At 41.7% G+C, this 22,679-nt stretch overlaps 2 protein-coding genes across 3 annotated transcripts in view; both read left to right on the forward strand.

The window, feature by feature from the left end:
* Nucleotides 1-15,193, forward strand: part of LOC129863693 (transitional endoplasmic reticulum ATPase-like) — a 32,195-nt gene extending 17,002 nt beyond the window's left edge. For both annotated transcript variants that reach the window (XM_055935858.1, XM_055935859.1), the window contains exons 11-18: nucleotides 54-218; nucleotides 543-665; nucleotides 853-1,065; nucleotides 1,353-1,531; nucleotides 6,159-6,288; nucleotides 6,576-6,731; nucleotides 13,850-14,001; nucleotides 14,259-15,193. In XM_055935858.1, the coding sequence (XP_055791833.1) occupies nucleotides 54-218; nucleotides 543-665; nucleotides 853-1,065; nucleotides 1,353-1,531; nucleotides 6,159-6,288; nucleotides 6,576-6,731; nucleotides 13,850-14,001; nucleotides 14,259-14,364 (1,224 nt within the window). In that variant the 3' untranslated portion in view covers nucleotides 14,365-15,193. The remainder of the gene's footprint in view (nucleotides 1-53; nucleotides 219-542; nucleotides 666-852; nucleotides 1,066-1,352; nucleotides 1,532-6,158; nucleotides 6,289-6,575; nucleotides 6,732-13,849; nucleotides 14,002-14,258) is intronic.
* Nucleotides 15,194-18,563: 3,370 nt separating this feature from the next.
* LOC129863695 (probable global transcription activator SNF2L2) overlaps nucleotides 18,564-22,679 on the forward strand; it is a 56,793-nt gene continuing 52,677 nt past the window's right edge. Inside the window, exon 1 of the mRNA XM_055935862.1 lies at nucleotides 18,564-18,731. Coding sequence (XP_055791837.1) covers nucleotides 18,627-18,731 — 105 coding nt within the window. The 5' untranslated portion in view covers nucleotides 18,564-18,626. The remainder of the gene's footprint in view (nucleotides 18,732-22,679) is intronic.

Below are 22,679 nucleotides of genomic sequence, written 5' to 3' on the forward strand. Positions count from 1 at the left end.
TCTGTGTCTGTATCGCCACTGTATGTGTGACCATGTCTATCTGTGTCCTCCAGGTTGCCAATCAGACTCACGGCCATGTGGGTGCTGACCTGGCCGCTCTGTGCTCTGAAGCCGCCCTGCAGGCCATCAGGAAGAAGATGGATCTCATCGACCTGGAGGACGAAACAATCGACGCGGAGGTCATGAGCTCCCTGGCTGTCACCATGGATGACTTCAGAGTAAGGAACTGGATTATTTTCTCCTTTAACACACACACACACACACACACACACACACACACACACACACACACACACACACACACACACACACTACTCAAAGTAGTTTAGCACAGAGCACTTTATTCACCTTTGTTTTTCGTCACAATGTAAATCTGCAGCATCCAGCAATTGTCTTTTTCTAATGGTCTGAGGACAGCACTTTATGCTTAAAGTTATCTCCCAAAAATGTGACCAGGTACCATTTTAAGCATTAGAACCAGTTGTAGCAGAGAATCTCTTAACCAGCAGGACTAACCGATTTGTATGCGTGTTGCGTTTCAGTGGGCTCTAAGCCAGAGCAACCCGTCAGCCCTGAGAGAGACGGTGGTTGAGGTGCCAAACATCAGCTGGGAGGACATCGGAGGTCTGGAGGACGTCAAGAGGGAACTCCAGGAGCTTGTACAGGTACCATGTTATAGTCATGGGTACATTACTGATAAGATTTAACTTTATATGCCATAAAAGCTAATATGTCATTTGTTGATTTTTTTTTTAATCAATAGAGAGTGAAGAGTACAGTTAATTTCTCTGGTCTGTTTTGCTTGTCTGTAGTGGGTCTTGATTAACCTTCATGGTCTGCGCTTCTCTTCAGTACCCAGTGGAGCACCCAGACAAGTTCTTGAAGTTCGGCATGACCCCGTCCAAGGGCGTGCTGTTCTACGGGCCCCCAGGTTGTGGTAAGACCCTGCTGGCCAAAGCTATCGCCAACGAGTGCCAGGCGAACTTCATCTCCATCAAAGGACCTGAGCTGCTCACCATGTGGTTCGGAGAGTCCGAGGCCAACGTTCGTGAGATCTTCGACAAGGTACGGCTAAACCAATTTCTCATGGCTTCAGATCCCTCTAACCTCATATTTACATGTATTTGAACTGTTTTTGTATGTTTTTATTGACTGTATGGTATTTCATTGTTGTGTTACACATGCACAAATATGGATAATAAATGTGAAACCTGGGAGGTGTTTATTAGGCATAAACGGAAGAAAAATTACTGAAAAGGGACGGACCAACCTTGACTCGTCCAATAAACGCTTATTCTCGTTTTCCGTTGCAAAACCTATATTGTACCCTCCTAAGCCCGCTTGTGTTCCAGGCTCGTCAGGCCGCCCCCTGCGTGCTTTTCTTTGACGAGCTGGACTCCATCGCCAAGGCACGTGGCGGCAACGTGGGTGATGGCGGCGGCGCGGCCGACCGCGTCATCAACCAGATCCTGACAGAAATGGACGGCATGTCCAGCAAGAAGAACGTCTTCATCATCGGTGCCACCAACAGGTCGGCCATCTCAACCGCTCACTCTGCTACACTGTTATTCTCACTAATTGAGTTTTTAACACTACAACCGCTGGGCCTCGAGGGGACCCCCCCCCCCTCTTCAAGCTAATGAGCAGTCATTCAGACTGCAACATCGAACAATGTAATTAATACATTCCATATATGCTATCACAAAAATAATAATTTTGTTGTGTTTATGAAGGTTTTAGGTAACATTAGAATTAAAAATAATAATAATTCTACAAATAACACAATAGCATTTTTATTAGTTTGTTACTGTCGATTATATGTAAAAACAAAACACTAAAAACACTTTAATTGTTCAATCAATTTTTTTATGTGTAGTGCCTTTGTTGGAATGTGGGGACAGCATCTTTTCATAAAGTCAAAATCAAAATGAATACCCCAACCATCAAGGCGTCATGTGGGCGAGTGGTTTGCTGATGTCAATGTTGTTAACAGAGTTCCCCATGGTGGCGGCGGAATTATGGTATGGGCCGGCATAAGTTACAGACAATGAACACAATTGCATTTTATCGATGGCAATTTGAATGTACAGAGATACCGTGATGAGATCCTGAGGCCCATTGTCATGCCATTCATCCGCCGCCATCACCTCATGTTTCAGCATGATAATGTACGGCCCCATGTCGCAAGGATCTCTACACAATTCCTGGAAGCTGAAAATGTCCCAGTTCTTCCATGGCCTTCATACTCACCAGACATGTCACCCATTGAGCATGTTTGGGATGCTCTGGATTGACGTGTTCAACAGCGTGTTCCAGTTCCCGTTAATATCCATCAACTTCACACAGCCATTGAAGAGGAGTGGGACAACATTCCACAGGCCACAATCAACAGCCTAATCAACTCTATGCGAAGGTGATGTCTCGCTGTATGAGGCAGCTGATCACACCAGATACTGCCTCTTTTTTAAATCCATTCCCCTGCGATTTTTTTTTAAGGTATCTGTGAACAACAGGTGCATATCTGTATTCCCAGTCATGTGAAATACATAGACTAGGGCCTAAATGAATGTATTTCAATTGACTGATTTCATTATGAACTGTAACTCTGTAAAATCTTTGAAATTGTTGCATGTTGTGTTTTTATATTTCTGTTCAGTGTAAGGGAGCAGGAGAACTTATTAATTGGCTACAATAATTACTTGAACTTTTCAAGCACCAAATTGCGTAAATGTCTGATTTTCAAGGTAGGCCTACTCTAGTACTTGAATTTCTGAGCTCCAAATTCAAGTTCATGTCGGCTACTTCAAGCCACTTGTATTGTTTAAAATTGCAGGTCTAACACGGAAAACAAAACAAATGTGTCATGTTATTTCATTACCAGATCATATTGTGAATAAGCCCACTAGGCTATGTAAATTCTTGTCACTACATCCAGAATAATTCATGGGAATAGCGTTGGGTGTTGCGCAATTGTCTAACCTACACAATTGCGCACTGTAGATTTGGTGTCCAATCCGAGGGACAAAAACATATGAAAACATTAACTATTTACTTCTGCTTTGTCTGTTAAATCTAACAGACAACAGATGATCAACATCAATTCGCTAGGGTTATTAGATCCAACGTGGATCCAGGCACAACTGTCATTCAGTGTGCCAAACTGTCATGAAGTACCCAACCTTTGCCTTCATGACAGTTTGGCACACTCTGTCACACATGTTTTATGTCACACGATTTTGGACAAATCTGTTAAGACAACAACCATGATAAAGGGTTAAACACAGGTTTTAAATCAACTTGTGAATTGTATTGAATCAATGTTCCCCCTTAATGTAATGACATTTTTTTTTTTGCTGATTTATTATCAATGACTTATGAGCAGCTGTAACAAGTTGTCCAATGTAGGACATTCTCACTGGTACCCTAGTTTATAGAAAGACTATGTGTCTGACTGCAGTCATAAATAGCCAATTATTGTCAGCTCGTGCTTACAAGGTCTGCGTGTACATACAGTCGTGACCAAAAGTTTTGAGAATGACACCAATATTAATTTTCAGTCTGCTGTCTCAGTTTGTATGATGGCAATTTGCATATACTCCAGAATGTTATGAAGAGTGATCAGATGAATTGCAATTAATTGCAAAGTCCCTCCTTGCCATGCAAATGAACTGAATCCCCCCAAAACATTTCCACTGAATTTCAGCCCTGCCACAAAAGGACCAGCTGACATCATGTCAGTCATTCTCTCGGTAACACAGGTGTGAGTGTTGAGGAGGACAAGGCTGCAGATCACTCTGTCATGCTGATTGAGTTCGAATAACAGACTGGAAGCTTCAAAAGGAGGGTGGTGCTTGGAATCATTGTTCTTCCTCTGTCAACCATGGTTCCCTGAAAGGAAACACGTGCCGTCATCATTGCTTGGCACAAAAAGGGCTTCACAGGCAAGGATATTGCTGCCAGTAAGATTGCACCTAAGTCAACCATCTATCGGATCATCAAGAACTTCAAGGAGAGCGGTTCAATTGTTGTGAAGAAGGCTTCAGGGCGCCCAAGAAAGTCCAGCAAGCGCCAGGACCGTCTCCTAAAGTTGATTCAGCTGCGGGATCGGGGCACCACCAGTACAGAGCTTGCTCAGGAATGGCAGCAGGCAGGTGTGAGTGCATCTGCACGCACAGTGAGGCAAAGACTTTTGGAGGATGGCCTGGTGTCAAGAAGGGCAGCAAAGAAGCCACTTCTCTCCAGGAAAACATGGACAGACTGATATTCTGCAAAAGGTACAGGGATTGGACTGCTGAGGACTGGGGTAAAGTCATTTTCTCTGATGAATACCCTTTCCGATTGTTTAGGGCGTCCGGAAAAAAGCTTGTCCGGAGAAGACAAGGTGAGCGCTACCATCAGTCCTGTGTCATGCCAACAGTAAAGCATCCTGAGACCATGTGTGGGGTTGCTTTTCAGCCAAGGGAGTGGGCTCACTCACAACTTTGCCTAAGAACACAGCCATGAATAAAGAATGGTACCAACACATCCTCCGAGAGCAACTTCTCCCAACCATCCAGGAACAGTTTGGTGACGAACAATGCCTTTTTCAGCATGATGGAGCACCTTGCCATAAGGCAAAAGTGATAACTAAGTGGCTCGGGGAACAAAACATCAATATTTTGTGTCCATGGCCAGGAAACTCCCCAGACGTTAATCCCATTGAGAACTTGTGGTCAATCCTCAAGAGGCGGGTAGACAAACAAAAACCCACAAACTCCAAGCATTGATTATGCAAGAATGGGCTGCCATCAGTCAGGAAGTGGCCCAGCAGTTAATTGACAGCATGCCAGGGCGGATTGCAGAGGTCTTGAAAAAGAAGGGTCAACACTGCAAATATTGACTCTTTGCATCAACTTCATGTAATTGTCAATAAAAGCCTTTGACACTTATGAAATGCTTGTAATTATGCTTCAGTATTCCATAGTAACATCTGACAAAAATATCTGAAGACACTGAAGCAGCAAACTTTGTGAAAATGAATATTTGTGTCATTCTTAAAACTTTTGGCCACGACTGTACATAAGTTGCAAATACATAAGTTGGAGTATGTCCAAGTCACATAAACAACCAAAGCTGGTGATCTATTTTTTTGCTTGAAATGTAGGGCCTGCTCTCTGTGATGACATTTTGTGCTGATAATCGGCCTGTGGCATTGTCAGCGGCTTGTTCTATCCAAATGGGGCAGTCATCATTTCCTCTCTCACCGTTTCATTTGGTGGTGGTGAGGGCACCTGGTCAGTGTGCACCGTTCTGTCTTTTTTGCGCTTGGGCCTCGAAGGGGTAGGTTCAGGTTAGATCAAATTTGGTTGACTGATATAGGGTACATAGCATTTTGAGATCATTAGAATAGATCAAATCAATAGAATGGCCCGCCCTGTTCTTCATTCACAATTGGTGATTACATAATTATGCAACGGGTGTGGCTGAAATAGTAGCCTAGTGGTAAGAGCGTTGGACTGGTAACCGAAAGGTTGCAAGATCGAATCCCCGAGCTGACAAGGTAAAAATCTGTTCTGCCCCTGAAAAAGGCAGTTAACCCACTGTTCCAATGCCGTCATTGAAAATAAGAATTTGTTCTTAACTGACTTGCCTAGATAAATAAAGGTAAAATAAAAAAATATATAGTGTATTTAATCTGTTGTGTGAAAATAGTTTCGGTATAGTTTTAGATTTCGTTTGAGGCAATTATAGGGGTGATTATCAACTGTTGGGAGAAGGAGTAGAGCATGTCTTGTCGGGGGGAGGCTTGGAAATGTCTCAATGTCATTTCCTCCTAAAACGGGTTATAACTCCAGTTATTTTTGTGATATTAAGATTCTAACATCGATATAGACTTATTTAGGAAAAGTCAATAAAAATGAATGAGCAGTCCAAATGACTGCTTTAGCGGTTCTAGTGTTAAAAACACATTTCTAGCACTGCGGTTGATGCTAGAAGCAATAAACAAACAAAAAATGTATTAAGGTTTTACTTGCAATTATCATATGTGGTAGTCTCCCCTACCTTAGTTGAATGCACTTAGATCTGAGGTGGACAATAAGGTAGCGTATAATGAGGTGTAGAATAGTTTGTGTAGAAATGTAGGTTAAGTTTAATGACTAAACTGTGTGCTGTACCAGGCCTGATATCATCGACCCGGCCATCCTGAGGCCCGGAAGACTGGACCAGCTCATCTACATCCCCCTGCCAGACGAGAAGTCCCGCATCAACATCCTCAGCGCCAACCTCAGGAAGTCACCCATCGCCAAGGCAAGCATCTATGTGTATTTGGCCATGCGCTGACATTGTGCTGACTGAACTGAACTTTCTCCAATCTCCTCAGTCAGCATGTTCTGATTTGAGGGGTGGGGTTAGGGCTTATCAAATGTCTTTATTCCAGGCTGGCTTCATGTAATGGGTATTGATTGTTTGTGGGAAAAGTTGTTGATATGGAAATTGCTGTGTGGTGAAACATCAGTGTTTTCTAATCACATTACTGTTTTGATCTTTGTCTGGAAGTGGTTTTAACACTCCCTCCACCCCTGTCTGATTTATAGGATGTGGACTTGGATTTCCTGGCCAAGATGACCAATGGTTTCTCTGGCGCTGACCTGACAGAGATCTGTCAGAGGGCCTGTAAGATGGCCATCAGGGAGTCCATTGAGAATGAGATCAGGAGGGAGAGAGAGCGGCAGACCAACCCCTTAGCCATGGTGAGTTTAGTCACTACTGCATCTTTATTCATTCAATGACCCGGTCTAGACCAGGGGTCCGCAAAAATATAAATAAGTCATTTTATCCCCCCCCAATGTTTTTATGAGTTTCACTAGCAACCGCAAAATAAAAATATTTTGAATTGCATACCTACAGTAGAAAAGAGGAGAATGTCATCTTTCTAATAATGTCCAGTAGCGGTGTGTCGTTAAAATGAATGGGGAAGCCAAGCCCCCCCCAAAAAAGCCATATTACAACCTGTGTTGTGATAATTGCGTTGTTTGCACTAAAACCTGTTAGTTCATATGCCTTGAAACGTTGATATATAGGCCTAAGGCCCGAGACAATAAGCAGACACCGTGGCAGAATAAATTCAACCACACCTTTCATCAGAAAACCGGAGAGCAACCTCTATCCGGTGAAGTCCACAAAGCATTTTGCATGTGTAACAAACAGTTGCATGACCTACAGCACGGTCAAGCAAGTTCATGTTTCTGACATTTTCAGACTTCTACACAACTATGGATTTAGAATCATGGACAATTGCCGTAAGCGGCAAAGAAAACAGGAGTTGCCTCCACTATTCCAGCAACATTTCAACTTCAACATTCCAACATCATCAAATCACCTATGCTTAGTCTAATACAGTGACAACGAAAAGATCCCAAAAACAATTTAGTCCAATCAACGTAAGTTAAATATGTCTGTTAATGGTTCTGATTGCTCTGTGTGTGCAAGTAGAAAAAAACATGTTGACTTACCCTACTTGTAGAGAAACAACAATGCTATCCACCTCGCTTTCATGTTGTCGAAATGGTCTATGAAATGGTCTGCTCTGTCATGCAGTACACGCTTTTAGTTTTTGTTGTCCTAGGCTACCTGGCTAAAATGCTTGCTCGCTAGCCTTACTCCCTGGGCAACGATGAACCAGCTAGTTAACATTAGCCTACTGCATCTAGCTACATATTGAACTTCCATCCTCTCAGGCCAGGGACACAATATATGAATTTATGGTTGGATCAGAATTATCGTTACAATCATTGGCCAGAGGGGAGAATTAAGTAAAACCACCAAGTCCAAATCCCTATTTCCATCCATGGCTAATTTCGGAAAGGGACAATTTTACAACACAACCAGATGAAACAATTTACGTTTTCTGTCAATGACGGTTTGCTTTTAATGTGGTTGGTGTGAAGCCAAATAAAAACTGGCTTCCCTTGACACTTTTTTTGTTGTAAATTATTATATATATTTTTTTTGATGCGCCAGGACCATTCACAGTTGAGCTCACTCAGTTTAGCTCAACACTGATTGGATATTATTTTATACTTTTTTATCAAGGGAGGCCAAATGCTTGCTGGCTTCCATTGCTACGGGCGGCAACAATGTCATACTCCTTTTGACCAGCCCGCATAAGACCGAGGGGCACTGTTTCACTCGCTCGGATGCTTCCTCCGGTGAGATACATTCAGCCTCTTGTGAATTGATGGAAAATTCTGAAAGTATTCAGACCCCTTTTTTCTACTTTGTTACGTTTGTTATTGCATTCTTCTAAAAGTGTTATTTTTATTTTTTATTCATCAATCTACACACACTACCCCATAATGACAACGCAAAAACAGGTTTTTAGAAATGTTTGCAAATGTATTAAAAACTAAAAAACAAACCTTATTTACATAAGTATTCAGACCCTTTGCCATGAGACTAGAAATTGAGCTCCGATGCATCTTGTTTCCATTGATCATCCTTGATGTTTCTGCAACTTGATGAGAGTCCACCTGTGGTAAATTCAATTGATTTGGAAGAGGCACACATCTGTCTATATAAGGTCCCACAGTTGACAGTGCATGTCAGAGCAAAAACTAAGCCATGAGGTCTAAGGAATTGTCCGTAGCTCCGAGACAGGATTGTGTCGTGGCACAGATCTAGGGAAGGTTACCAAAACATTTTGCAGCATTGAAGGTCCCCAACAACATAGTGGCCTCCTCCATTCTTAAATGGAAGAAGTTTTGAACCACCAAGACTCTTCCTAGAGCTGGCCGTCCGGTCAAACTGAGCAATCGGGGGAAAAGGGCCTTGGTCAGGGAGGTGACCAAGAACCCGCTGGTCATTTTGACAGCGCTCTAGAGTTCCTCTGTGAAGATGGGAGAACTTTCCAGAAGAACAACCATCTCTGCAGCACTCCACCAATCAGGCCTTTTATGGTAGAGTGGCCAGACCAAAGCCACTCTTCAGTAAAAGGCTGACAGCCTGCTTGGAGTTTGCCAAAAGGCACCTAAGGACTCTCCAACCATGAGAAACAAGATTCTCTGGTCTGATGAAACCAAGATCGATTTCTTTAGCCTGAATGCCAAGCGTCACGTCTGGAGGAAACCAGGCACAATCCCTACGGTGAAGCTTGGTGGTGGCAGCATGCTGTGGGGATGTTTTTCAAAAGCCAGACTACGGTTTGCAACTACGGTTTGCAACTCATGGGGACAAAGATCGTACTTTGTGGAGAAATGTCCTCTGGTCTGATAAAACAAAAATAGAACTGTTTGGCCGTAATGACCATCGTTATGTTTGGAGGAAAAAGGGGATGCTTGCAAGCCGAAGAACACCATCCCAACCATGAAGCACGGGGGTGGCAGCATCATGTTGTTGGGGTGCTTTGCTGCAGGAGGGACTGGTGCACTTCACAAAATAGATGGCATCATGAGGCAGGAAAATTATGTGGATATATTGAAGCAACATCTCAATACATCAGTCAGGAAGTTAAAGCTTGGTCGCAAATGGGTCTTCCAAATGGACATGACCCCAAGCATACTTCCAAAGTTGTGGCAAAATGGCTTAAGGACAACAAAGTCAGGGTATTGGAGTGACCATCACAAAGCCCTGACCTAAATCCTATAGACAATTTGTGGGCAGAACTGAAAAAGCGTATGCGAGCAAGGAGGCCTACAAACCTGACTCAGTTACTTACACCAGCTCTGTCAGGAAGAATGGGCCAAAATTCACCCAACTTAATGTGGAAGGCTACCTGAAACGTTTGGCCCAAGTTAATGTTGAAATAAATAATTCTCTATGCTATTATTATGACGTTTCACATTCTTAAAATAAAGTGGTGATCCTAACTGACCTAAGATGTAATTTTTACTAGGATTAAATGGCAGGAATTGTGAGAAACTGAGTTTAAATGTATTTGGCTAAGGTGTATGTAAACTTCCGACTTCAACTGTATATATGTTTGTATGCATGTAAACTCATCAAAAAAAGAAACGTCCTCTCAATGTCAACTGCGTTTATTTTCAGCAAACTTAACGTGTGTAAATATTTGTATGAACAAAATAAGATTCAACAACTGAGACATTAACTGAACAAGTTCCACAGACATGTGACTAACAGAAATGTAATAATGTGTCCCTGAACAAAGGGGAGATCAAAATCAAAAGTAACAGTCAATGCAGCTAGTGGCCACACCAGATACTAAGTTCTGCAGTGCATCTCCTCCTCATGGACTGCACCAGATTTGCCCGTTCTTGCTGTGAGATGTTACCCTACTCTTCCACCAAGGCACCTGCAAGTTCCCGGACATTTCTGGGGGGAGTGGCCATAGCCCTCACCCTCCGATCCAACAGGTCCCAGACGTGTACAAAGAGGAGGAAGGGAAGCGCTACTAAGGTACACTATAGTATATTTTGGTAGATAGAAGGTGCTCTTTGGTAAAAGGGGTAAATTGGTCATCAAAAAGAAAAGAGGACCAAGGCACTCTTCATATAATTAATTAAAATGCCTTTATTAGTATGGCATGTTCAAAAGAAACAAAGTTGTTTAAAAACCGACGCGTTTCGGCTGCATGGCCTTCGTCAGGGAGTACAGAAAAAGGAGAATACAATGTCCTCTTTGAAAGGCTTTTCCAATTAGCTCTAATTAGAAGAGGGAGTGGTTACCAAATTAAACACACTTAGTAAGCAATAATATACACATGAAAAGGTGAAATACTGTAGCTATGTTATCATGAGCATACAACTCCAAGCTAGAAGCATCAGAACACCCAGAGAGGCAGTTCTAACCATGACTGGGAGAAGTGTCCAGAACAAGAAAGCAATATATTCCACAGTACACCAGACCACAGCAAAACATGAACAACAGTCCAAACATAGCTGAGGGCAATTGAGCAAAATGTCCACTAAATGACAGCAATTGGACCCATCACGACCCTACAGGAAGGGTGAGAAATCCATATCTTCATTTAAACCAGGGTACTTAGTGGCCTGTAGTTTGTAAATCCAAAAACTTTCCCTTTGGTTTAACTGTTTAAGACGGTCCCCTTTTCTAATAGAGGCCTGAACATGATCAATACCCATAGCTTGTAGGGAGGCAGGGTTGCCATGGTGTAAGGACTTGTAGTGCCTTGCCATGGGGTAGTCTTCATTGCCTACCCGTATGGCGTACTTGTGTTCCGCCAAGCGATCTTGAAGGCGTCTCTTTGTCCGTCCAATGTAGAACACCTTGCACTGTGGACATTCTAATCTATAGATGACATGAGTGGTTTTGCAGTTAATAAAATGCTTGAGGTAATACTCCATTTTAGAAGCTGTGTCAACAAAATACTTTTTCTGTGCAATATTACTGCAATGGTTGCACTGGTTACATTTAAAAGAGCCCTTGGGTTTGTGGTCAAGCCAAGTTTTTTGAGAGTCACCCGGAAGATAACTGGGGACTAATTTGTCATTTAGGGTAGGACATCTCTTAAAGCTTATGACTGGTGGTTCAGGAAAGACTTGGCGTAGTAGCGTATCACTTTGGATGATTCCCCAATTATTTTTAATGATTCTTTTAATGTTCTCTGCTTCAGTGCTGTATTTTGTAACAAAATACACTCTCTCTGATGTATCACGAGGCACTCCTCTTCGTAACAAGTTCTCTCTGTCAAGTAATCCAGCCCCTTATACCTGCATCTTTCAGGACCTGAACGCTATAGCCCCGATCCAAAAAGCGATTCTCCAATTCAGCAGATTTGACACTGTAGTCTGTTTCCTGATCGCAAATTCTGCGGACTCTTTGGAATTGGTCATATGGAATATTCTCTTTTAGCCTTTTGGGGTGAAAGCTGTCTGCCCTCAGAATGGTATTCCCATCTGTAGGCTTCCTAAAGATTGATGTGTGCAAAGAACCTTTGTCATTTTTACTAATGTCGAGGTCCAAAAAATGAATGTTATCCTTGCTGTATTCCATAGTTAGTTTGATGTTAGGGTTAATGCTGTTAAGGTATTGGTGGAAGGAAATAAGTTCATCTTCTGAGCCGGACCAAAATAGGCAAACATCTTCAATATAGCGTCCCCACCATATAATCCGGTCAAAGAAATGGTTTTTAGAAGGATCCAAAATGAAGTCATTTTCCGAATTACCCAAGTACAAACCAGCGTAGGAAGGGCTGTAGCAAGCTCCCATGGCACATCCTTTGACCTGTTTAAAAATACGGTCCTGGAAGATAAAGATGTTATGATTAAGAGTCCATTCAGTCAGTGATACAATGAATTCTGTAGGAGGCATCTCAGTTTCAGGCCGGGTACTCAAGAAATGGTGCAAATGGTGAAAAGGTCCCAGACTTGCTCAATGGGATTGAGATCCAGGCTCTTCGCTGGCCATGGCAGAACACTGACATTCCTGTCATGCAGGAAATCATGCACAGAACGAGCAGTATGGCTGGTGGCATTGTCATGCTGGAGGGTCATGTCAGGATGAGCCTGCAGGAATGGTACTTCATGAGGGAGGATGTCTTCCCTGTAACGCACAGCGTTGAGATTGCCTGCAATGACAACAAGCTCAGTCCGATGATGCTGTGACACACCGCCCCAGACCATGATGGACCCTCCACCTCCAAATTGATCCCGCTCTAGAGTACAGGCCTTGGTGTAACGCTCATTCCTTCAACGATAAACGCGAATCCGACCATCACCCCTGGTGAGACAAAACCGTGACTTGTCAGCGAAGAGCACTTTTTGCCAGTCCTGTCTGGTCTAGCAACGGTGGGTTTGTGCCCATAGGCCACGTTGTTGCCGGTGATGTCGGGTGAGGACCTGCCTTACAAGCCCTCAGTCCAGCCTCTCTCAGCCTATTGTGGACAGTCTGAGCACTAATGGAGGGATTGTGCGTTCCTGGTTTAACTCGGGCAGTTGTTGTTGCCATCCTGTACCTGTCCCGCAGGTGTGATGTTCGGATGTACCGATCCTGTGCAGGTGTTACACGTGGTCTGCCACTGCGAGGACGATCACTGCGAGGACGGTCTCGTCTCCCTGTACCTCTGTCTTAGGCGTCTCACAGTATGGACATTGCAATTTATTGCCCTGGCCACATCTGCAGTCCTCATGCCACCTTGCAGTATGCCTAAGGCACGTTCACGCAGATGAGCAGGGACCCTGGGCATCTTTCTTTTGGTGTTTTTCAGAGTCAGTAGAAAGGCCTCTTTAGTGTCCTTAGTTTTCATAACTGTGACCTTAATTGCCTACCGTCTGTACGCTGTTAGTGTCTTAACGACTGTTGTGCATGTTCAGTAATTGTTTATGGTTCATTGAACAAGCATGGGAAACGGTGTTAAAGCATTTACAATGAAGATGTGTGAAGTTATTTGGATTTTTACGAATTATCTTCGAAAGACAGGGTCCTGAAAAAAGGGACGTTTCTTTTTTGGTGGATTTTATATACAGTACCAGTCAAAAGTTTGGACACACCTACTCATTCAAGGTTTATCTTTATTTTTACTATTTTCTACATTGTAAACTATGAAATAACACATGGAATCATGTCGTAACCAAAAAAGTGTTAAACATATCAAAATATATTTGAGATTTTGGACTTACACAGGCCTTTAAGACACTTCAATTATGAGTCTGTAGATGCTACAAAGCCAGTCTTGATGTCTTAATCTCGTAATTATTAAATGACTGAGTAAATCAACCTAGGCATTTCTTTAACGGACACATAAACCATAAAGATTTCTATACATTATTTATACACAGAAAGAAGAGTAGGAATAATGCGTTGAACCTTAAACCAATTCACACACATACTGGAGGAAGAGAAAGCGTGATGTTATTTTAAAGATATCAATTATTTATTGCCCTTGCCCCCACAGGAGGTTGAGGACGACCCTGTCCCAGAGATCCGTAAAGACCATTTTGAGGAGGCCATGCGTTTCGCCCGCCGCTCAGTCAGCGACAACGACATCCGCAAATACGAGATGTTCGCACAGACGTTACAGCAGAGCAGAGGCTTCGGAAGCTTCCGGTAAGAACACGCATTTCACATAGCGGATGATGGGGTTGAATAATACTGTTAGGTAACTTTTTCTGCTCATATATCCTAGATCATTTATAGCCTATATACACCCAGTGTGAACATTCATTGAACTTTTCTTCTTGCAAAGTACAGCTAACATGCCATAAGGTTTACATAAGGAATGTTGTGGCACTACCAAGCTGGCTCCCCTTGATATGTACTGTACTGAGCTAAACAGTTACTTTCCCGTCCTCTCCTCATCTCAGGTTCCCCACTAGCTCTGCGCCAGGCGCTGGGCCCAGCCAGGGCTCTGCTGGTGGCAGCGGTGGTACAGTCTTCAACGAGGACAACGACGACGACCTCTATGGTTAAACCGCACCGTGGACCAAAACACAACCACTCGGTGGACCAAAGTTTCCTCACATTCTGGCAAAGCTGTACAATACCACAACTGAAACAAAAAAATGCCTATTTAATATTATTCACCCCCCTCTAATAGTTAGAGACCGCATGGTGCAGCTTGTCTGTATTCTGGCTTTGGGGACATTTATTTCAAACCTTGTAAGGATTTACACAGAAGGCTGTGGGGGATTGGGTAGAGTACATTTGCCTTCTTCCTAGCCACTATTGAAGGATTCAATGCTATAGCCTGTAATAAAAGGGATTGCTTATGACTTGTCATTTTTTTAATAAATATATATATAATGTAATAGGGCTAAAGAAATGTGAAAATTGAATTGTATGAAATGAAAACAATAAATGAACTGGTGAAACGGGTGTCAGTTTTGCTTGCATGAAACTTAATTGTACATGTTTGGATAGATATTTTAAATGGGAATGAACTTGAACCACGAAACCAATACACAATCTTTATTGAAAGTTTAATAGTGTAATTTTAAGTGAAAAGTACAAGAAATTTGTGCACAATCAAAACGTGCTTATTCAAGTGGACCACAATTTTTTTTTGAAACATTGAAAGTTGTGTGAAATGAATGCATTACAAAAAAAGTGAATCATACAAGTAAGTGTCTTGGAATAAATGTGATTTACATTAGTGAATTAGCAATTCTTTACTAAACTAGTGGGGATTCTTTTTTTTACATTTGGTAAGTGATCTGTTTAGTGCTGTTATATTATTTTAAATATGTGGAGAAAAATGTATAGCCTAATATTGTAAATAAAGTATATTAAAAAATCTAAATGAGATTAAAACATGTAGATCTCGGGCATCATACCCAATAATGCTTGGTATGTAATGCAGGTTTGTGATCTTTTTGTTTGGGTATGCCTCTCTCCCTCACGTAGCACGGGTCATAATAGTCCCAATCCATTCCTGAGGCCCACATTCTGCTGGTGAGACCGTCGCTGTCTGCAGACAGAATTCGGAGCAAGACACCTGTAGAAGCACATTCGTAATTAGGTATGTGAAAGGGAATCCCTTAAAATGGAAAATGTCATATCCATACTGTATTTGACAAGCTATGTCTAATATTTATACTACATTGCATTTTTGTTACACTGTTAATACACACTGCATATTTATATACTGGATTCTTGACATAGCGCACCAATATCGATTGCTGTACAGTGCCTTCAGAAAGTATTCACGCCCCTTGACTTATTCCACATTTTGTTAGTCAATGTAAAATGGATTCAAATGAGATTGTGTCACTGACCTACACACTAATGGTATTATGTTAAGATATTTTTTACAAATTATTTAGAAATGAAAAGCTGAAGTTCAAATAAAAGATTGCTCATAAATTGCATGGACTCTGTGTGCAATAATAGTGTTTAACATTATGACTATCTCCTCTCTGTACCCCACACATACTGAACAAAAATATAAAAAACATGAGCAGAAATAAAATATCCCAGAAATGTTCCATATGCAAAAAAAAAACTCAATTTGTGCACATCCCTGTTTAGTGAGCATTTCTTAATTGCCAAGATAATCCATCCACCAGACAGGTGTGGCATATCAAAAAGCTGATTAAACAGCATGATCATTACACATATTTGATTTCATTTGACCGGTCCACCTTGTGATGGGGACAAAAGGTCATTCTAAAATGTGTAGTTTTGTGACACAACACAATGCCACAGATGTCTCAAGTTCTTAGGGAGTGAGAAATTGTCATGCTGACTGCAGGAATGTCCACCAGAGCTTCTTCACATGCGGCATCGTCTGATAACAGCCACCTGGACAGCTGTTGAAACAGTGGGTTTGGACAACCATCACAGGAAAGCTTCATCTGCATGCACGTCGTCCTCACCAGGGACTTTATCTGACTGCAGTTCGGCATCGTAACTGACTTCAGTGGGAAAATGCTCACCTTCGAATACCACTGGCCCGCTGGAGAATGTTACTTAGATCCTTCCTTTTAATTCTTCTGCAGTGACACCATAGTCTTTATTGGTCATTTCTATGTTGAAGTCTTTATCACCGTTTGTGCCGGTCAGACGGCTGCTAAACACGGCTACTAGAATCTTGAATAGAACCAAAAAAGTGTTCATATTACCCCAGTGCTAGCTTCTCTACACTGGCTTCCTGTTAAGGCTAGGGCTGATTTCAAGGTTTTACTGCCAATCTACAAAGCATATTACATAGGCTTGCTCCTACCGATCTCTCCGATTTGGTCCTGCCGTACATACCTGCAAGTACGCTACGGTCACAAGACACAGGCCTCCTTACTGTCCCTAGAATTTCTAAGCAAACAGCTGGAGTTCAAAACTTCTTCCATTTAAGAATGATTGAGACCACTGTGTTCTTGGTGATCTACAATGCTATAGACATTTGTTGGTACCCTTCCCCAGATCTGTGCCTCGACACAATCCTGTCTTGGAGCGCTACGGACAATACCTTAAACCTCATGGCTTGGTTTTTGCTCTGACATGCACTGTCAACTGTGGGACCTTATATACATAGGTGTGCCTTTCCAAATCAATTGAATTTACTACAGGTGGACTCTCATCAAGTTTTATAAACATAAACCATTGAGGATAATCAATGGAAACAGGATGCACCTGAGCTCAATTTCCTTGTCTTATAGCAAAGGGTCTGAATACTTATGTAAATAAGGTATTTGTTTTATAAATTTGCAAACATTTTGAAAAACCTGTTTTCGCTTTGTCATTATGGGGTATTGTGTGTAGATTGTTGAGGATAAAAAAATGTGTATTATCCATTTTTAGAATAAGTTCTTTGTTTCTGGCCATTTTGAGCCTGTAATCAAACCCACAAATACTGATGCTCCAGATACTCAACTTGTCTAAAGGCCAGTTTATATCTTCTTTAATCAGAACAACAGTTTTCAGCTGTGCTAACATAATTTCAAAAGGTTTTTCTAACGATCAATTAGCATTTAAAATGATAAACTTGGATTAGCTAACACAATGTGCCATTGGAACACAGGCGTGATGGTTGTTGATAATGGGCCTATATAGATATTCCATTTTTTAAAAATGTTAAAATCAGCCGTTTCCAGCTACAATAGTCATTTACAACGTGAACAATGTCTACACTGTATTTCGGATCAATTTGATGTTATTTTAATGTGCTTTTCTTTAAAAAACAAGGACATTTCTAAGTGACCCTAAACCTGAATCACCTGATTCCCCTAGTCAAGGGCTTGATTATTAGTTGACAAGTTGTATCAAGTGTGCTAGCTGTGGAATAGTTTAAATGCAAGGAGGTTTGAGAACCACTGGTCTAGTATGCGGTACCAGAGTGCCAAGTCGAGGTCCCAAAGGCTTCTCAACAGCTTCTATCCCCAAGCCAAAAGAATCCTGAACAACTAATCAAAGGGCTACCCAGACCCCTCTTTTACACTGCTGCTACTCTCTGTTTATAATCTATGCATAGTCACTTTAACTCTACCTACATGTACATATTACCTCAGTTACTTCGACTAACCGGTGCCCCCGCACATTGACTCTGTACCGGTACCCCCTGTATATAGCCTCGCTTGTTATTTTACTGCTGCTGTTTAATTATTTGCTATTTTTGTTTTCTATTTTCTACTCATCTATTTTTTACTTAACTTTTTTTTCTTAGCATTGCTGGTTAAGGGTTTGTATGTAAGCATTTCACTGTAAGGTCTACACCTGTTGTATTCGGCGCATGTGACAAATACATTTTGATTTGATTTGATGTCAACTCACCTGCGCTTGCTCCAAAGTCGCTGTCCAATCCAGGACCCATTGTGGAAGAGTTGTCAGATGCAACAAAGCATGAAATCTCTGGAGGTATGCTACTGGCATATTCACATTCGAATTCAACCATATCAAACTTGTGTTCCCCTGTGTTGTTCAATACATATTGCAGCTCCATGGTGCTGCACCGACGCATGGGCCTCTGGTCAGGTGTTACCTGCGTGCATAAAACAGTCACACATCACATCCATCAATGGTTACTTTGGCTAAAATTAGGCTGGAACCATGAATTTACCCTTGAGTGTGTATCATTTAGCGCAGGTGAATTGGGTGGCACAAGGCAAGGCAGTTCTGCCTCTGAATCACTTGACTGCGATAGGACAGGGGCGCTCCTGCGCCGGCCCATTTTATTCCTACTGTACACGCTTGACCTACGGGGCTGATCGACACTGGAGTTGGTATCGGCTGTTGTCGCCAATATGGCGCTCGGAGCACTCAGGGACTCCGGGCCACCATCGCCTGTGGCCCCACCCAGACGGACGAATCGGATACTCTGCTCCACTGCTGCCCTGTCATTTGAAGAGGTACGTGAAGAGCTCAAGGGCTGGGCCAAAATAGGCTCTGAAACAGAGATATAACCTATTTTTCCATCTTGATTTGGAAAAAATGGCGCCTCTGATATTATGGTCATTCTCTGGCGCGTCGAAAGAGTAGACTGTAAAATACTTTCGCTGTCTTGTCTCTTTCTGTTTTTCTTTGAAAAAATGTGTAACTTGTAACCCAGGAACAAACAGTTCAACAGCAGCAGAAGAACCACGCACGGTATGAGTAAAATAATAAGTAGTCTTAAACTTGTAATTGGCAAACCTTCACTCAGATTTGAGGGTGGTGTTGATGGGCCTATTTGCGACATTTCGTCATATAGTTTATAGGATCCAATTCCAGAACGCATAAAATTGTGATTTTTCTCTGCGAGAGCGCAGGTGTTTTGTGGGACCAATCAATTTCACTATCCAGGGTCTGTGATTGAACTCTGCAGAATGACTGCTTGGATTTTGTACTTGGCGAACCCCGTGGCCATGGTAGATTTTATTTTCTGCTTCAAGAGCTATTGAATACATCTGTATTTAAATGACAATATTTTACCCCAAATTAACTATTTACGTAGACAACTCATTTTTATGCTCGGACAGCCGAAAGAAGGCTTACTCGAAAATGTGCGTATAGGAATGAAATAATACCCCCAAAACGCAGGTGACGAGTTTAATGTCCGCTTGCTTGATGCTTGTCTGTCCTGTAGAATAGCTCACAAATAGTCAATCACATCACCCAGATCTCGCTCTCATGTCCAAGCTGCCGGTGACGTACAGGTGTATAAATATTATGGCACATTGAATAAAGCAAGGATTTATAAATACAGCATAACGAATTGGCCCAACGAATTGGCCCAACCACGCTGTTTTATGCTCGTTGGCATAGATTTACAGGAACCCTTCCAATTCAGCCTGGTCTAATAGACAAGACGATACATAGTAAACATACATCCAGGATAATCAAATTAGTATGGAATGTTACATTTGGTATGGTTACATAAGATAGATGGATACGTGAAGGTCAAGCAACCCAAGGGATGCAAGTTCAAAACTCATCACTCATCTTTTCAACTACTTAGTACTTTTGAGCTACTTTGCAACTACTTAGCATGCTAGCTGAACCTTCCCCTTTCCCTAACCTTAACCCTTTTAGCTAACCCTTACCCTAACTCTTTTGGCTAACCCTTCCCCTAACCTTAACCCCTAACCTAGCTAATGTTAGCCACCTAGCTAACTTTAGCCACCTAACTAGAAGTCGTAACATATAGTAGTCATTGCATATTCACATATAATACAAATTGTAATTAGTAACATATCGAACGAAATGGCTGATGGACATCCACAAATTAATACATACCATACAGAAAGTAACATATAATTAAATGGAGTGTATCGGATTAAGATACAGAATAATACGAAATTCTCTGTGATCAGGTTGTCCTATGTGGCACACAAATACACATGGTGGTAAGTCTACAAGGAAAGAAAGCAGACAAGACTTAACACTACAGAATCAACAACACTCTTGTGAGATGATGATGCTTCATGTTCTGTTAAATTTTATTGGTAAGCAATTTGTGACGTTTTGCCTTCCCATCTCAAACCATTTGTCAGTGTCTGTCTCACTGTCTCTGTCTATGTATCAGGGAAAGACTGACTCTCAAGTCGGTGGCTGCGGTGGCAATTTTCTATGTTGTGTGAAACCCCAACTAGCTCGGTCTCCATGTTTTACAAACGTCACATTTCAAATTGTTTAAGGTTAAGTTTAGGCATTAACTCTGAATGTTAATGGTTAAAGTTTGGGATGGGCTTAAAACCAAAAACCTCAAAACAACTTTCTATCGCTGGATTCGAACTTGCAACCTTTGGATTCAGAGGCCTATTTGACGGTAACAGTGCTCAATGTTGCTCACGATATCCTCAGATATGGATAGACGTCAAATACTGACTTCTATCACAGCTGACCTGGCTGAAAACCCAGCATCAACCATGGAGGAGTGGAAATCTCTCAACAGTCCACAGGGGAGCGCTCTTTTGAGTCTTGCCTTAAAACATATTTCCTGCTTCCTTTTTCTAGCATGTTTGTACCATCTGTTTTTCCAGAATTTTCAACTCCAACTTTAAAACATGAACTAAGTGTTAATTTTTTTCCTCCCCTAAGAAGTGATGAGAGTGAAGGAAAGATTACATTATTGCAAAAGGGGCTGCGTCTCAATAGTGTGAATTAGCTTCTTCTCTCTCCTTTCCCTCATCTGCACTGATGTGAAAGAGTTGGATAGGAAAATAAATATGCCCCATAGTAGTACACATTGCTTTCACCTACCCTGTGTTTAGCTCAATGCAGATGAAAAGAGAGGAGTCAGGAAAAGGAAGCTTTTTTTTAGCATATTGGGATGCACCTATGGGCCCTAGAATATGGTTTCTGAGTCATTTTAGTAGCATTGAACACTAGGTGGCAGTAGTTAACTAAACCGATATGTGCGCGACTATGGGGCAAAACAGACGGAGTTGGCTTAGATTGGATATGAAATATAGTTGACATTTTATCAACAATGTTTATTGAAAACATAAAGTCGCACATTGAGCACTTGTCTCTCAAATGCATTGTTACAGTTGTTGGTTAGCTAGCTAGCAAATGTTTTGCCATATTAGCATATAGACGTGACATCAGTCAAAACACCTCAACATAAGACATGGTGTCAAGATCAAGATCAAATTAGCTAAAACAAGCCACTTACGATTCCCCACATGGCAGTTTCTTGTCATTATTGCTAGCTATCTGGCCATCAAGAACCATAACACAGCCTTCAGCTCCTTTGAAGCGCGCAGATTGTTTTCGTGAGGTTGTCAGCCAACCTATCAGCGGTGCAATACCAACACTCTTTCAACCAACAGTACGGCTCAAAACCTACTGACACCACTGATGATCATGAACAGTTTATGTACTCATTACTCTGGGTCAGCTGGCTGATCTGCACTTGGAGGTAGTAAGATAGCCTTCAATCAATCAATCAAGTTTATTTTATATAGCTCTTCGTACATCAGCTAATATCTCGAAGTGCTGTACAGAAACCCAGCCTAAAACCCCAAACAGCTAGTAATGCAGGTGTAGAAGCACGGTGGCTAGGAAAAACTCCCTAGAAAGGCCAAAACCTAGGAAGAAACCTAGAGAGGAACCAGGCTATGAGGGGTGGCCAGTCTTCTTCTGGCTGTGCCGGGTGGAGATTATAACAGAACTATGCCAAGATGTTCAAAAATGTTCATAAGTGACAAGCATGGTCAAATAATAATCATGAATAATTTTCAGTTGGCTTTTCATAGCCGATCATTAAGAGTTGAAAAACAACACGTCTGGGACAGGTGGCGGTTCCATAACCGCAGGCAGAACAGTTGAAACAGGCCTAATGAGGCCTGAAGGCCTCATTAGTCTTCGTTGATTCTGTTGCAAGATGGCAATTGCAGGAGGCATTGCCTCGCCCAAGAGTTCTCTCCAGCTCTTCACATAATCTAAATTGTTTGTAGTCAGGATGAATGTGAGGTTTATCTAATTTACGGTATTATGAAGTTAAGTCTTCATAGTACACTGAACAAAAATATAAATTCAACAATTTCAAAGATTTTTCTGAGTTACAGTTCATATGAGGAAATCAGTAAATTGGAATATATTAATTAGGCTCTACTTTATGGATTTCACAGACTGGGAATACAGATATGTATCTGTTGGTCACAGATGTGACAGATGTTCTGGTATTTTTTTTTCAGCTCATGAAACATGGGACAAACAGATTACATATTGCATTTATATATATATTTTTTTTAACAAATTTGAGACAAATAAACTTTGTGCGCATGAAACATTTCTGGGATCTTTTATTTCAGCTCAGAAAACATGGGACCAACACTTTACATGCTGCACTTATATTTTTGTTCAGTGTATAA

Source organism: Salvelinus fontinalis, chromosome 10, assembly GCF_029448725.1.
Source record: "Salvelinus fontinalis isolate EN_2023a chromosome 10, ASM2944872v1, whole genome shotgun sequence".
In the NCBI taxonomy this organism is placed as follows: domain Eukaryota; kingdom Metazoa; phylum Chordata; class Actinopteri; order Salmoniformes; family Salmonidae; genus Salvelinus; species Salvelinus fontinalis.